The 16,301-nt window shown below is 48.2% G+C and overlaps 1 protein-coding gene across 8 annotated transcripts in view; it reads right to left on the minus strand.

Annotated features, from left to right (window-relative positions):
• Positions 1 to 8,549, minus strand: part of Ank3 (ankyrin 3) — a 312,648-nt gene extending 304,099 nt beyond the window's left edge. For 3 of the 8 annotated variants that reach the window (XM_045137121.1, XM_045137120.1, XM_045137119.1), the window contains exon 1: positions 7,507 to 8,549. In XM_045137121.1, the coding sequence (XP_044993056.1) occupies positions 7,507 to 7,620 (114 nt within the window). In that variant the 5' untranslated portion in view covers positions 7,621 to 8,549. The remainder of the gene's footprint in view (positions 1 to 7,506) is intronic. The other 5 variants (XM_045137124.1, XM_045137125.1, XM_045137123.1 and 2 more) reach the window with 3 other exon arrangements.
• Between the last annotated feature and the right edge of the window lie 7,752 nt (positions 8,550 to 16,301).

The raw sequence follows: 16,301 nt of genomic DNA on the forward strand, positions 1-16,301 counted from the left end.
TTCAATACTGAGCCTTTATCTCAATATATGGAAGCCCACACCTTTGTCCAGTGACTAAATTCCACTTAAAATTATTTTAAGTGCAAAAGTGCACTGTGAAATATAATCATTTATACAATTTCTAAATCTTGCAGCTAAATTTAAAAAGATAGTTATTTAACTTTCAAATTCTAAAAGTGATAATTTTTCTCTTGATGTGGGAAATGACTTTTGGTGTCCATTAGTGAGAACCCTAGGAAAACGTGTCCAGACCATAGTTGTGTGACCTGGGGTAAGCTGTGTCACAGACGTCAGCTGTGGTTGATGGCTGTATCCCTGTAGCGAACACTAAATCACTGCACCATGCTGACAGACATTTGAGTAAGACGAAGGGTGCAGAAGGAACCAAGCACATAGGAAATCCACCAGAACTATTAAGGTAAAGAACTCAAAAGCCAAAAACAATCTACTTCATAGAATGCAGCAAACTGCCTCAAGAATCATATAGGGCGGGCCAATGAGTCCCCTCCTGACTGTTACCAGTACTACCCAAAGATAGGCATCAGGTCACTGCACAACCTGCTATCATAAGAAAAGATGCTGGCAAGATGGGATAGGAATATACACCTTTCTAATAATCTTAACTGGCAAGACACTCCTGTTGAACCCTGCTTTTTTCTCTCATACGTATGAAAAGTTAACATTTTACTGTGTTGAGATTCAATCAAACAAAGCAGATGAGCATCATCATCTTGAAAAAGCTAACATGCAGAAAAGACTATGGGTTTGAAGAGCAATGAGACAGTTATCAGTAACTACTCAGGTACCAAAATGAACCCCCCAAATTTGAACATTTACGTGTTAACAAATGTTTAATTTATTCTTAATGTGAACCTAACACAGGTCATAATGGTAACTCAAAGTAGCAAAAGAGTGTTAACACTCTTTAATGAACAGAGGAATGAAAAACTATCGAGAACAAAGGGACTCTGAGAGAACAGAACACAGAGAGCCCGTCAGCTGATAATTCCTATTCATCCCCTCTCTTCTCCCCACATATCAAGGGTGGGGTACTCGAGGCCACGGCTTACAGGCCTCCCCAAGTGGGAGCACCGCTCTTCGTCACCCTTCGCTAAAGGGTGGTCGTGTGGAGACAGACTTCTGCCAGATGGGCTCCTCAGGAGCTGACCTGTGGGTTTTCCTGAGTTCACTGGCACAATTCCTGAAGGCCCAGGATGGATGCCATCCCCTCCTTCTGTCCACCTGTCTGTCGATTCTGAATGACAGCAACAAACGACAGTGTGTGGTTCTTTCTTTGTGCCAAGTTGTGTTGTGAAACTGACTCACTGAAATCTCACTAGAACTTTATGAGTAGGTGATACTGTAAGAGACTTCATTTTTCAGATGAAGACGCAGACAGGTCAAGTAACCTCCCCAAGGTCATATAGCCAAGTGATAATGCCAGAATCCAATCTCAACAAGCGGATTCTGTAGCCCATACTCTTGATTACAACACAAGACTGCCTTTCAAAGCCCCATTCCCTCAGCCATCCCCTCCTCGCCCTACCTGCCCCTCAAGCCCCAGTATAGTCAGAGCACAGCCAAAACTCATGATCAACATCTGGCCACAAAGAGCTCGCAGTTTCCTAGGTGAATCAAGCGCATCCATAGCAAAGAATATCACATATGCTAAGAGACACTTGGTTCCCTGTATGCCTGAGGTCTCTATACGTGACAGAGTAGGAAGCGAGGCAGGTTCTCTATCGCAGAAGGGTCTGCACAGTCCCACAGAAGTCCAGCTGCTGCAGTATGAAGGTCACCCCGCCTCTCATCTTACACCATTGCACCCAGGCATGAGCACGGCCAATGAAATATCAGGAGGTGGGCTGGGCATATGGCTTAGCAGTTAAGCGCTTGCCTGTGAAGCCTAAGGACCTCTGTTCAAGGCTCGATTCCCCAGGACCCATGTAAGCCAGATGCACAAGGAAGTGCCTGCATCTGGACTTCATTTGCAGTGGCTGGAGGCCCTGGCACCCATTTTCTCTCTCTCTGCCTCTTCCTCTGTCTGCCGCTCTCAAATAAATAAAAATAAACACACAAAAAAACCCAAAAACATTAAAAAGAGTGCTAATTCATTATATATATACCTACATACCTCAGGAAGTGTCAGGCAGCTATAGCAAGAGCCACCAGAGTTCACATCTTCTGAAATCTGTTTCAAACTTCAATTGCTTTGATCTTAAACAAGACTGTGAGAGGTTCATTACACTAAACTCAGTGGATGTCAAAGCGCTAGCACCCAAGTCTGTGTCCACACCCATCGTTGACTAGCTATAGGACGTTAGACTACTTTGAAAATATTGTCTATGAAAAGATGAGGGTAGAAAATACTTGTTTCAGAGAAGATAGAGAAAAATTAATAATGTCTGGGAATCCCTCATCATACTGCCTGACTTACTAGCAAGCACCTAACACACTGGTATACTGCCTTTACACTCATGTGTTTTGAAGTCCTAGTGATGGCCACTTTCATGCCTAACCTTGGAACAATTACGAATTTAATGTGCACGTGTTCATGTCTGCATGTGTAGGACGTGGGTGCAGGTGTATGTACGCGAGCGTATGGTGGCCGGGGGCTGAGGTCAGGCGTCTCCCTCCATGACTCTTCACTTTATTCACTGAGACAAGATCTCTTCTTGCACCCAGAGCTCACAGACTCAGCTGTTCTAGCTAGTCAGCCTGCCCCAGGGAGCCACCTGTCTCCACTTCCGGAAATCTGGAGGTACAGGCTTGTATTGGCACATTCAGCATTATGTGGGTTCTGGGCATCAGAGCTCAGGTCCTCAGACTTGTGTGGCAAGCACTTTACCCACTAAGCCATCACGCCAGCTCCCTGTTAATTTTTTTTAAGACAGAACTTTAAAGCAAAACATTAAGATCCTTTATAGCAGTTGATAAAAATGACAGGCTTCAATACTGGAATGCTTAGAGAAGTAAAATCTATTCTTTGAGCCCTTAGGTACCTGAGTCATGTTGTCATTTATACGATTTCCTGAACCAAGACCACTCAGATGGAGGGCTATGGGAGTGTGGATGTCACGTGCTACCCACATGGTAGGAGGTAGTGAAGAAGACAGATGTAAGAGGTGGACTCTGCCCAGGTTGGCATTGAACCTCTAACCCTGGCTACTGTGGAGACTCCAGCAGTCAGTTTATGACTCAGTTTCTTCACCCGCAGCATGGGAAAATAAAAAGACACTCTGTCAGGCTATTGGGATGATTCAGTGAGCTCTTGCTTACAAAGGCAAGCCAGGCCCTTCTTGGTCCACAGTACACAGTCAGCAAGTGTCCTGGGAGACAAGACGCAGATCCAGGAAACAGAATTCCTCACCTTCCCCTTCGGGCCAGGAGCTTGGCAGCTTCCCTAAACTCCAACTTCTTCTTGCGTCCTACCTCTGAGCCATTGCCAAGATCTACTGAGACTTCTCTTAGCTATCTCCTGTGTGCCACACCGCCTGCTCCACCGGTGCAGCGTCCCCAGTCCAGGCTCTCAGTATCTCAAACCTGGATCACCACCCAAGCTTCCTGATTGCTCCGACTCCTGCTGTCTACCTCAGTGACACGCAACTGATGGCTTCAGACCACGAAGCTGTTCATGGTCCTCTCTGCATTCTGCAGCCTTGGAAGGTTCTCCTTCCTGTGAGTGGGAACCATGCCAGCCTTGGTGAGATGGCGCACATGGGTGTTCATGCTCTGCTCCCTGCCATCGCCCTGACCTTCAACCCATGAGAATTGATTCTGTCTGCTCCCCACACATCCCCGGAGCCTCTCTGCTTCCATCGCTCAGAGCATGGCACTCCTGTCCTTCCTGTCTCCAATATTCTCTCCTGCTGCAGCCATCCTGAGCACCTCGGAGGCCATTTCTGTCAACTGGGGGCATCTCCCAGTGGGCTCCTGGGGATGCCTACTCATGCCTTATAGAGGGTGACCACCCTCACCTCTCTTAGGAGCTACGGTGCTGTTGCTGCTATTCTTTGTCTAGCTTTGTATGCAATACATGTTTGCTGATGAATGAATGAATGACTATCATAGCTTCTTTGCCACGGATAATTCGAACTTGATGATACCAGTAATCGGAGATGGTTTCTCGTCATGGAAGTGCCACTTTACCCCCGCTGTCTGGCACTGTGTCGGTTACATGGATGAAGAAACAGAAAACTCCACCCTGCCTCCTTTTAAAGGTTACCTTCCTCAAGTGACCTTCAAGGTTCTTTCTGGTAATTGTAAATAGAAACAAAAAATATTCGTATGCTAAGAGATGACTTATTGCAAAAGTTAGAGGCCATTCCCTTGATACCTAGTGGTTGCTATGGGAACGCATTTCACAGTTCAGGGGGTGGGGCAGGAAGCAAGGCACCCTAGCCAGTGGTAGCGAAGGGCATGCAGGGGCTGCAGTGGGCACCACCACAAGGTGCCTTGTGATTTCAGACTTCCCTGAACTTGGGTTTGACACTCAGGGGGATCTGGGAGGAAGGGACACAGAGAGCCTTTCTGCAAGGTGCATAGGATGGGAAACTAGTAGCGCCCATCCCAAAGAGCTCTGTCCAACCTTGGCTTGTCTTCCTCTGGTGCCAAACGGAGCAGCCCACCAGGACTGCCCTGTGATGGGACAAAGAAAGATTTACCAGGGAAGGGCCACGGGGACGTGTGGGTAAGGTGCCTATAGGTACGCTGGTGAGCATAGGCTCTGATCTTCATGAAAGACTCTTTTGCTCTCCCAGCCAGACTGCAGCAGAAAACAAGCCCACACTGAGCATGTGCCAGGTCCTGGGTCTCATCTCAAGCAGAACCTCCCTCTCCCCCAAGAGGAAAAAAAAAAAAAGACTCCAGCCATTTAGATGTCTTTTAACCAATGGGGAGAATGCTTTATTTTTTCTTAACTCTTCTTGTGCCAAGAATAAAATATCATTATTAAAATTCAACTAGCTATAAATTCCTTGAAGTTCTCTACATTTTTGTGTACCTGGTAGTCACATGTTTATGATTAACATATTAAAATATGCCACCAATATACCAATACCAAATGGGTAACTCACTGGGTTTTTTAAAATCTGATGAAATGTGAACCGGGTGTTACATCTGCCTACATAATATGACTTGATTGCAGCACATAGTACTAACCACAAGGCGCTGTCTCTTTCACATAGTCAGGAAAGGGTCAGCCTGTGCTCCTTCAAACTATAGAGTGGCCATGGATCAAATTCCTCCCTTTGTAGGCCAAATAGTCTTTTATTTAACAGTCGATAGTAGTAACCTAGATATTTCCTAAGCTTTTCTGTTTTGGATTTGGGAGAGTCCTCACTCTTTCTTTTACGTAACTACATGATCCTAAAAGATATTTCTGCGTATGAATAAATATACCCATGTTAACCCACAAAATAGTATTTAAGAGCAGGTTTCTTTTTCCCATTGGCATTGGGGGAGGGGTGACAATATGGAACAAAGTAGTTCACAGACCTTACTTAAAATCTTCTGAAAAGAAAGTTAAGATAAAAGAAACTAAAGGTCAAATGATTTACTTTATAGGGAATGAAGGTTGTACATGAGAAGGAGATCTAGGTTGTGTCTTCAAAGTCACTGAATCTTGTACCTTAAAAGTTGCCCATGAGCAATGCGACTATGAGTACTGAATCTGCTCACAGTCTCTCAGGTAATCTGCTGCTCCATCTGTGCTAAGAGTCAACAGCGACAGTGGTAATGGACGTGTCACCTGGGAGCGACTTTCTGGATCTAAGTCAGCTTGCACACTCACACAACGATATTGATATTTCTCCCTGTCCCCTCGGTTGCTAAGAGATTTACATTGGACAGACTGCTGTGCTCACAACAAAGCATCCCGGCACATAAAGCTCAGTGAGTCCCGAAACGCCTCTGCCTCGCCCCTTCCCCGTGTGGCTTCCAGTCAAACAGGGGACCAGGACACAAAGGTAGCAGGCTGGTTCTTGCTGCTACAGGAAACTGCTCCACAGAACCTGGCATCAACCTTGTCACAACCCTGAATCTTTACAAAGGTATACACCCCTACGCCTATGTGTCTTGGAAGCTCACTGAGCATGGTGGGGTGGGGAAGGAGACGTTTGGCAAGCGGCCACCCATGACACCCTCACATCCTCATAGGAGAAAGCAAGACTAGAAGCTGACAAAAGGTGGTCATTTCCAACAGTGCTGCACTGCATTCTGAGACAAGCCTGCACTGAATTCCTTACCCCAAGTCTGTGCTTTCATGAAAATATATTCAAGAAGTTTATTTATGTAAAGACCCGAGTGGGAGCTATATTTAACATGTTGCAGCAAAATCACTGCAGCCCTCCAGATTCCTCCTGCTCTGCCACAGAAGGGAGAGGGCCTACCCTATGCAGCTGAGGTCCAAAGAAGCTGGCAGGGGTTTTCCTAATAGCTGTGGTCCCTCCTGAAGAGAGGTGGACGCTTGCGGTGGGGGAAATTTGCATGTCATTTGCAAGGCACATGCTTCAATGCTCAGAGCAAATTAAGACGATCTTTCTCTTGGGAATTCTCACAAAGACGCATAAAAATGCTTTACGATCTGACTTCTATATTCAGATCAAAGAGTTTCAGGCAATTTGTATTAGTTGCCACATAAGCAAAGGCCTCTGGCAGCCCTACTCACTGGCCAGCCCCTAGGAGTTGTATTTAAGGGCAAAGATATCTCCCAGTCAGCAGTCACTGGTCAGAATAAAACACAACTGGCCCAGAGTCTCTCTCTTCTCTCCCCCCCCCCCGCACTGAAGCATTGGGAGGGGGTCCTCAATGCTCCTCGCCATCCACATTTCAATCCCATGTGATCCCTGCTTGAAGTCTGCAGGTCCATCCATGGTATGGGAGTCCTGCATTTAGAATCATTACTCCCACCCATCAGGTTTAAAAAAAAAAAAAAATCTCTGATTGTAGCACTATGATGGAAAGTTATTTCTAGCAGCTCATTTCATGGCAAAACCCAACTCAACATGCCTCACAGAGACAGGAGGCCAAAGAAAGAGGAACAAGAAGGGAGAGCAAGAAATGACTTTTCAGCAGTGTCTTTAAGGTCACAGAGCTGCCTGGGAAAGACAGGTCCAGCACACAGAACATGGCTTTTCCACAACACGGAGCTCCAGGAAGCAGAAAGGTTGCCTGTCAGGCCTCCCCTGCAAAACCTAAGTCACCCATAATCCATTTAACCTTGACCAGGCTGTGAAGAAAGTACTTTTGCTTCCTGGCAACACCTGTGCCTGGCGTGCAACCATGTCTCTAAAAGAGAGGCACGCCTGCCGCACAGCGTTGCCATCACCCCGCGCCCCGGCAGAGAAGCCACCCCAGCCGAGCCCAGCCTGCGGCCGTGTCCCGACACGGGCTTTCTCATGGTTCCCCACCTGCACGCAGCACGTGAGAAGAGCCCCTCTCACAGATGCCGGCTGGAGAGACGCAGACACAAAGATAACACACTGTGGCACACACACACACAGCTACCTTTTTCTTCCGATCCCGGGACCGTTTGCGGTGTTTCCTCTTTTTCTCAGTCTCTTCCTCGGCATTGATTTCTAAATCCCTGTTTTTCTTTAGCTGGGAGGCCGCATGAGCCATAATGCATTGAAAAGGATCCCGTCAGGCTCGCGGGGCTTCCTTGTGAGAGGTGATCGCGCCGGGCGCCTCCAGTCAGGCGTACAGCAGCATCGTGCTCACTGGAGAGCAGCCCAGCGCCAGAAGCAGGAAGACATCCGCGACGAGGCAGAGATGCTGGAGATGCCGAAGCTGTTAGAAACCAGCGCAGCGCCGGGGTCCAGACTTCATCCGACACCGTCCCGTCGTCCCCGACCCTCTCCCTGGGAGGGCAGCCATCCTGAAGCACTGACTGTAGTGCAGACAGTGGGCCCGGGAGCTGTGTGGTGGCTGTGTCCCCTGCCACCAGCTGGCAGTGTCTAAGTGAGATTCCTGGGAAGGGGGAATGCTGAAGAGATGCTCTTCCAGTGGGGAAAAACCGGGAGTTACCTCACAGACACGAGCAGAAACCCAGCCCTAATCCTGAAGAATGATGTTAGACTCCTTCACGCACACACAAAAGGAGAGAAAGGACCGCCGTCTGCACAGCACGGGCAGACCTGCCGCGCACCGGGCATCACTCAGCCCGTCCTGGAATGGACAGTGTTCTGGCACCACTGCCGACGGTGAGAACATACGTTACAGACGTCAAACTCTATAGAGAGAGCCTGGCGGCGTGGAGGCACACAACGCCCGCACTGCTGCTCTCAGCAGGGTGTCCCATAGGCTGAGGAGCCCCAGTGTTTTGTGACCGGGACTACAGAAGGGCTCCTTGTCTTTCAGAAACAACATGCTGATGACAACACATTATAGAGAAAGGCGTGAGCTCCATGGCGAGCGGAACACATGCCCAGTTCACGGGAGGATCCCCAGGACTCTCCCTCCTGTGGTCTGAGGTCGGAGGACAGGGCAGGGGTGCGGTCTGTCCTCTGTGCCTCTGAGTGGCTTTCAGGCTTTGCTTCATTCAGTCACCTTGCTGTTCTTGGCCACCTGAGCGCTCAGGGACTGCAGCTCTGAATATTCATGATGGGAAGTGAAGCAGAGGGGAGGCACTGTGAGGATGCACGCCCCGGAAGCAGTCCAGAAAGGGGAAGTAATCCACACACACACACACACAGGACTGACAGCTTTAGCCAGAAAGGGCTGAAATCTTACTCTGGGCCTAAAACCAGTAGGCCTGAGTTAAGAAACCCCAATTTCACCAAGAAAGCAAAGAATGAAAAGGGGACATTCTATTAAAAGGCTTAGTATGAACAGTACAGCCTAAACCCTTGAGTCCATAACCTCAGGGGTGGACACACAGGTTGGCTGTTAAGAGTGTAAAAGCCCAGTGCATTGTGGGGATTTGGCTGGAGTTCCCAAGAGTTGTTTCTTGTTTGTTGCATAGTCAGAGCACCAAGTGTCAAGTCCTGCCAGCAATTTCTACTGGACCTTATTGGTCAGAGATCTCCCTGCCTTTCCCCAGTGGTGGGGGCAGGCGGCTTATCCAGAGTCACGGTCCATGGTTCAGCACACTGGCTGCAAGGAGACAGCGGGCCTCTGACGCCACACAAAGAATGCTCAGGCAATAGGTTGCTGAGAGCCTACTATGTGCACCCACGCACAGAAGCTTGCTTTCCATGGAAAGAGAGCTGTGGGACATTCCTCTACTTGTCTATTTCATTGAGGCAAGTTATAAGAAGATACGATGGTGGGGGGTGAAGGTAGAGAATTCAACATGACTGATTCAAAAGCAGACAAACTGACAAACTATATCTGGGTTGGTAGTAAAAATGAGTGACTTTTTCTAGGATTTTTCTAATATAACCATAAGCAGGGCAGAAAGCAAAGCAAACCTCCCCACGTAAGTCATCCTATACTTTTGAGGAATATTCATAGTTTCCTTTCCTCATTTTCAGCAAGTTGCATAGGACAGCCAGCTTAACACTGGCTGTGTTCCCACTGGCTCCTGCTCCAAGACCTTCCTGTTTCCCCATCCTTTAAGACACTAGCGATTCTTGAAAGTGAAGTTCATTTTTAAATACCCTGAATCAAGGTGGCCTCGCCATCCTAGGCTGGCAAAATGCTATGCTCTCATTGACTTCCACCTGTGAAGGTACCCAGGAAGCCAGAAAAACAATCTGTAGGCATTTTTCATTATTCTCTCCAGATTAATTTTTTTGTATCTTCACCACCATGAGGATTTTGGTGACACTGGATTGACTCGTATCAGTAAGCAATAAGTGCATCAGAAGTCAATTCGGGGCTGGCAGGGGGGCCCAGGGGAACAACCGCTAACCACACAAGCGCAGGGGTCTGAGCTCAAATTCCCAGCACACACCTGCAGTCCCTTAGGTCAGGAAGGCTCCCAAAATGGAGTCACCTGGCGGCAACAGAGACATAAGGAAGTGGGTCATCCACGTTCCTCAAGAAACAACCCAGCCATTATCCCTTCCTTGCCTAGCAATGCCCCAGGTCTAGGTTTCCTGCCCCTCATCTCGTAAGGCCACTGTTCTGTTCTCTCATATCCTAGCTATGTGAAATGGCTAATGTAAAGAACAACAGAGTTCTTTTCTTTTCCTCACCTATGATAGTTAAGGTGTTGTCGATTTGATCTGTTTAGCAATCCCACAGAAATCCCTTTTGGGTGAATCCTTGAGGTTGCTTCCAAAAAGGATTAACTAAAGGAAGAATCCTTCCCCCAGAGTGAGCCCTTCCCCCAGGGCAGGCAGCCCGCTCAGAGGGGACGTCATCTAAGGAAACTCTGGGTGAAGAGAGCCCCTTGCCTCCTTCTTCCACGTGGCTGCCGGAGCTGCTCGCTGCCTTCCAGCGTGGACTGAAGACCAGCATCAACTGAAGACCAGCATCAACTGAAGACCCACGTGGATCGAAACCCAGCGGCTCCTGGGGAAGCCTCCAGGCCTTCAGTGCTGGATCGGGACTGCTAAGGCATCTGGCCACGTGGACTGAGCAGCTACCAGGTTCCTTGATTCTAGGGCCAGCAACTGCTATTGGACTGCTGTAAACTAATCCAATAAATTCCCTTTTTAAAATAATTCATTCTAGCAGTTCTGTTCCTATAGAGAACCCTGACTAGTACTCCTTCCCCCAACTGAAGAAGCCCTATAAAGCCCCCGTCTGGAATCTCAGGGTGGCCGTGCTCCACTCTTGAGAGTCAGCCCTGGCAGCTCGTGCCCCCCCCCCATAAAAGCTTTCATTTTTGTCACAGAGTGGCTGGTGTGCTCTTGGTCACTCCCGAACCTTGCAATCCCCACACCCAGAAGGCAGAAGCAGTGGATCCCCAGTGCAAGCTGGCTAGTGAGTCTAGTCCAATCAGTGAGCCCTGAGCTCAAGTGCGAGGCTCTGACTCAGTAAATCAACCATAGAGTGGACAATGAAGGCAGCCGGCATCAGCCTCTGGCCTTTGGAGCACACATCACCACCACACACACATCTGCATGTGCACACCGCATGCACATGTGTGTATATACAAAGAGCTAATAAAGTCTAAGTCATAGCCTGGATAGTTTTTCTAAGTTAAGAGGAGGGTCTTTGCTGTCTGCTTATAAACGACAGAACCCCTCAACAGTCACGCTCCCAAGAAAGGTGGCCATGTGCACATCACACACTCTGACGAGGACCTCCTCAGCCTCTTGTGTGTGTATTCTCAACACACAGGTGTTGACCCAAGATAGATGCAAATGCCAGGCCTCCCTGCCTGATAGAATTGACAACTATGGGTGAGGCTAGGAAGTCTTATTAAAACAGCAAAAATGGAGATATGAGAACTTTAAAAGAGTTTGATGCTTGACTAAAGCATCCTCAGACTTTTCCATGTCTGCCTCAGGAGTTTCTCCTCTTCTGGGAGACATGCACTCTTGTGAGAATCTTCAACGTGAAGCTGCCTGCGGGCCAGTCGGCGCGGGCTTTGAGTTCGAGCATGGTGGGGGGCAAACACTTTGTAAGGAAAGACAGTGCAAGGTTCTGTCGGCCTGGCGGTCACCCGTGTCCAGAGCCTCTCCTCTAGCTCCGCTCCTGGTGGACAGGACATATACAGGATTGTGGCCAGTGTGCAGAACAAGGAAACTACAAGTCCAGCATCACAACCCTAAGGGATGCCCCAAGAAAAAAAAGTTGTTTTGTAAAAATCCTAAAGACAAGAATTCTTAAACAACTTCTAAAGTGTAGGACAAGAGTGACCATTTCAACTTTTACGTGCAAGCGAAGAGGACTTTCTTCCCTGGGTCCTGCAGGAGAGGCAGCTGTGATGAGCAGTACCGGTGATCCTGGGCAGAAGTGGAGAGACATCGAGAACCATCTTTCAGCTCCTCCAACAGTCTCTGGCGGCCAGCCTTGACCACCCCCCACCCCCGCCGCCCCTCCGGCACGCCAGCACACTGCAGGCAAGAGTCCACTCTTTCCAGGGACTTGTACCTGTCACCGATGCCATTCATCCTATGAACAATTCCATCATTAATCTGTTCAAAGTAATTCTAGATTTCTTACTAGAGCTATTGAGTTTCACTGAGAACAATCCCAGTACATGCACTGTTTGACCAAGAGACTACGATCACAAACAAAGAGTGCAAAACTTGCTCTCTACTTGGGCAAATGGAGTCATATTTATTCCCAAATAATGTCCAGTGTAGTAAACAACTATGACTAAATTGTCCAGTGAACACAAAGCCACATCGATTTACAGTGGAGTGAGGCAGGGTGGCAGTTGTGGTCTTTAAACACTGCAGCCGGGGATTTGTTTTTCTGCCTCAGTTTTTGCACAAACCTTTCCAGTATTTCCTATGAGACTGGTGTGAGCTAACCCACTGAAGAACAGGCCTGCTCTGAGTTGTCGCTGAACTTGGTGTCTCCACATGGTTGAGCTGAGTTGGCGGGCAGACAAATGACAATGTATGTGACATCAATGGAGATGACACCACCACCCTGGTGACTCTGAGGTTACAATAGCTGCGTGCTTTGAGGGATATGTTGAGAAGTGAAAGATGGAGGGTGGAAAACAGGAATGAAACACAGGCGAGAAATGGTTCTAGTCCCACCAGGGCGGTGGCACCCTCCCCGCCCTGCTCCACATTCTGAGCAATGAGCTGAATGCCTGTTTAGATCGAAGGAAATCTATTATGTGCTACACCCACTTTCAGTTTAAGAAGCAACAGCCTCGCTGTAACAGACAGTCAAAATATTCCTATCTCAAAAAGAGACATGGATCTCCCATTGTGTTTTCATTAATTTTGGCATCCTAGCTAGAGGAGATGATCGAGAGACCCTGAGTGGATTCTGAACAACGTGGGGACGTGGGGAAACAAGAGCCACAACAAGCACTGAAGCTGTCAGTGGCTACGGATGACAAGAAAGCACCCTGGGAAATTCCAGTCTCATAGTCACACGTCATCACCGAGTTGCCGACGAAGCACATGGTGTCCTGAACAAGGGGTGTGGGGCGCGTGGCCCAATATTCCTGAAGGGCTCATGGTCTTCATTCCTCCTGGGAGCTGCGCCAGGTCCATGAGCACTGGCCCTGGTGCCATATGTCTTAGACAGGGATCTGCCCTCCTTCCCCAGAGCAGGCTGCCCGTTCACACAGCTGCCCTGACCTCGGTTCTGGAGCAAAAGCCAGCTGTCCCAAGCATGCCAGATGCTTCAGTGACCTCACATGGGCAGATGGGGACAGACACATGGGGCTGGCTTCCCCACAGTCTCTGTACAAGCCACACTGGCCGGCACTGAGACAGGTCTTACTGCACACAGCAGGCTCTGCAGTCATATCCCTGGCATCTGCCTGACCCACGAGAGCAGACTGGTACTGCCAGGTGGGACAACGAGCCCACAGCAGGTGCCACGAGTAGTGTGCAAACACAACCAACTGGACCCGCCTCTTCCTCCCAGGCCCCTGTTCCACAGTAGGAGGAAAAAGTAAGGCTGAAATGACTTCAAGGCATCCTCTCAGACCTCCAGAATTCTCTGTGGAGGGGACAGAAACTGCATGTTTGGGAGTAAAGGATGCCATCTAGGAGAGCTCTATGTAAGCAGAGACTGTGACCTGAACTGGCCAGCTCTGTAGACCAAAGCCATAGGTGGCCCTGGAGGCTCCAATAGGACCAGGGTGGCTACAGAACAGAACTTTTAATTTAAAAATGCATGGGCTGGGGTGGAGAGATGGCTGAGCAGTTAAGGTGTTTGCCTGCAAAGCCAAAGGATCCCAGTTCGATTCTCCAGGACCCATGTAAGTCAGATGCACAAAAGGGGTGCAAGTGTCTGGAGTTCGTTTGCAGGGCTTAGAAGCCCTGGTGCACCAATATTCTCTCTCACTCAAATAAATCAATAAAATATTTTAAAAATGCATGGGCTGGAAAGATGGTTCAGTAGTTAAAGTGCTTGCCTGCAAAGCTTAACAACCTGGGTTCGATTCCTTAGTACCCACATAAAGCCAGATGCACAAAGTGGCTCATGCATCTTGAGTTCATTTGTAACAGCTAGAGGCTCTGGAGTACCCTCCCCCGCCCTTCTCTCTCTGCTTGCAAATAAACAAACACATATAAAAAAACAAAATAATGGGCTGGAGAGATGGCTTAGCGGTTAAGCGCTTGCCTGTGAAGCCTAAGAACCCTGGTTCGAGGCTCGGTTCCCCAGGTCCCACGTTAGCCAGATGCACAAGGGGGCGCACGCGTCTGGAGTTCGTTTGCAGAGGCTGGAAGCCCTGGCGCGCCCATTCTCTCTCTCTCCCTCTATCTGTCTTTCTCTCTGTGTCTGACGCTCTCAAATAAATAAATAAATAAAATTTAAAAAAAATAATGCTAATTTATGGGGTTGGGCAGTTGGCTTTCTGGGGAAACCTCTTGCGAAGGACCAAGTTCAGACCTCCAGCCCTGAGGTAACTGCCAGGCGGGTGTGGCAGTACACGCTTGTCATCTCAGCGCTGGGGAGGTGAGGTGGGGACAGGGTCCTCTGGGCCAAGCTGGGTAGCTAGACTAGCTGAATCAGCATGCCTGGGGTTCAAGTGAGAGAGTCTGCCTCAATAAATAAGGTGGATGGAGAGATGGCTTAGTGGTTAAGGCGCTTGCCTGCAAAGCCAAAGGGCCCATGTAGTAAGCCAGATGCACAAGGTGGCGCATGTATCTGGAGCTCGTTTGCAGGGCTGAAGGCCCTGGCACACCCATTCTCATTCTCTCTCTCAAATAAATAAAATAAATAAGGTGGAGAGTAAGTGATGAAGAAATACACAAACATCAACCCTGCCCTCCACATGAACATGGGTGCACATACATGTGTCCACAAGTGTACACACACACACATCAAATTTATAACCAACTCAGATACTAGAACATATTTAAGAGTGTTTGGAACAATTTGAATACATCACTCCACTTTTCTAAGATTCGTGAAATAAAATTCAGATCAAGCATTTCTAATAAAAACTTAGCAAATGTTATTTCAATTTTACTTATTGATTTATATTGCAATATACTATTTTTAGTTAGTCCAGTTAAGGTATGTTACTAATTTTCCCCTTCAACCCATTTTTAAGTGTGAAATTTGAAAAGATATGCATGGGGATTTTCTATCATGACTAGACAGCACTCCAGAAAAAGAGCTGATCTATAGTAACTGGAAGATGCCAGTGGCCAGAGGTAGCTCTTGTTGAGAGAAAGAGCTGCTTTACGGAAGACACAGGACACTCAGTTCTCATCATGCAAGGTGTCTATGAGGAGGCGAGGCACAGGCTTGCTCTAGAAAAAAAAGAAGTAATTCCAGCACTCGGAAGGCAGGAGAATCTTAAGTTTAAGGTCAGCCTATACAACAAGACAGTCCAAGAAAAAACAAAAACAAAAACAAAACACTGTTGGCCCTGTTGGCCCATGCAGTGACCATTTGCTGACCTTGTGTAGGAGACAGGGTGGCACACAGACATAAGAGCCTTTTATTTCTAGATGTTGAAACAGTTCGTTGATTCATGAGTCCATGCTTCCAGTGGCCAAGGGTTGGAACACCACCACCATAGCACCAGGTACTATAAGGGCCTTGAGTCAAATTTTCATTTTCATGCTGCATTTACAGGCACTTGTCTAAAAGCAAAGTCCATGTACTCGTGGGCTGCTCACTTGCTTCACTCATTCACACACACACACACACACACACACACACTCACTCTCTCATGGGCTGGTCACTTGCTCCTTCCTTCACTCATTTACACACACACACTCACTCTTTCATTCACACACACACACTCACTCTCTCATGGGCTGGTCACTTGCCCCCTCCTTCACTCATTCATACACACATTTTCTCTCTCTCTCTCTCTCTCTCTCTCTCTCTCTCTCTCTCTCTCTCTCTCGTCACTGTGTTTGGCCCCTGGTTCATGTAAATGAACAAGCTTTGGTTCCTTCTCCTTAGTATACGAGAGAGAGGACCAGTGAGCCCATAATGACAACTCGCACAGCGCGGATGGGGGAATGCAGGAGACAATGCAAAGGTCAGTGCTCAGAGGAATGTTCTCTGGGTTAAGAATGTAGACTCCTCCCCACCCACGGAACTCACAATGTTGTGAATTAACCCTTCACACTCTAGACAGCATTGCCAAGTGCACACGCATTGGCCACGTAATGTGGAATTCCTTTTATACTCTCAGCGCTGGTGGTTCAGTCATGGGCAAGGCAGACCAACACCACCCTCAAAGCTTCTAGGGCTTGGGAGGGCAGGAGCAACGAACAAGGACGTGTACAAGATCATTTCAG

The sequence above is a fragment of the Jaculus jaculus genome, chromosome 18 (genome assembly GCF_020740685.1).
Source record: "Jaculus jaculus isolate mJacJac1 chromosome 18, mJacJac1.mat.Y.cur, whole genome shotgun sequence".
NCBI lineage: Eukaryota > Metazoa > Chordata > Mammalia > Rodentia > Dipodidae > Jaculus > Jaculus jaculus.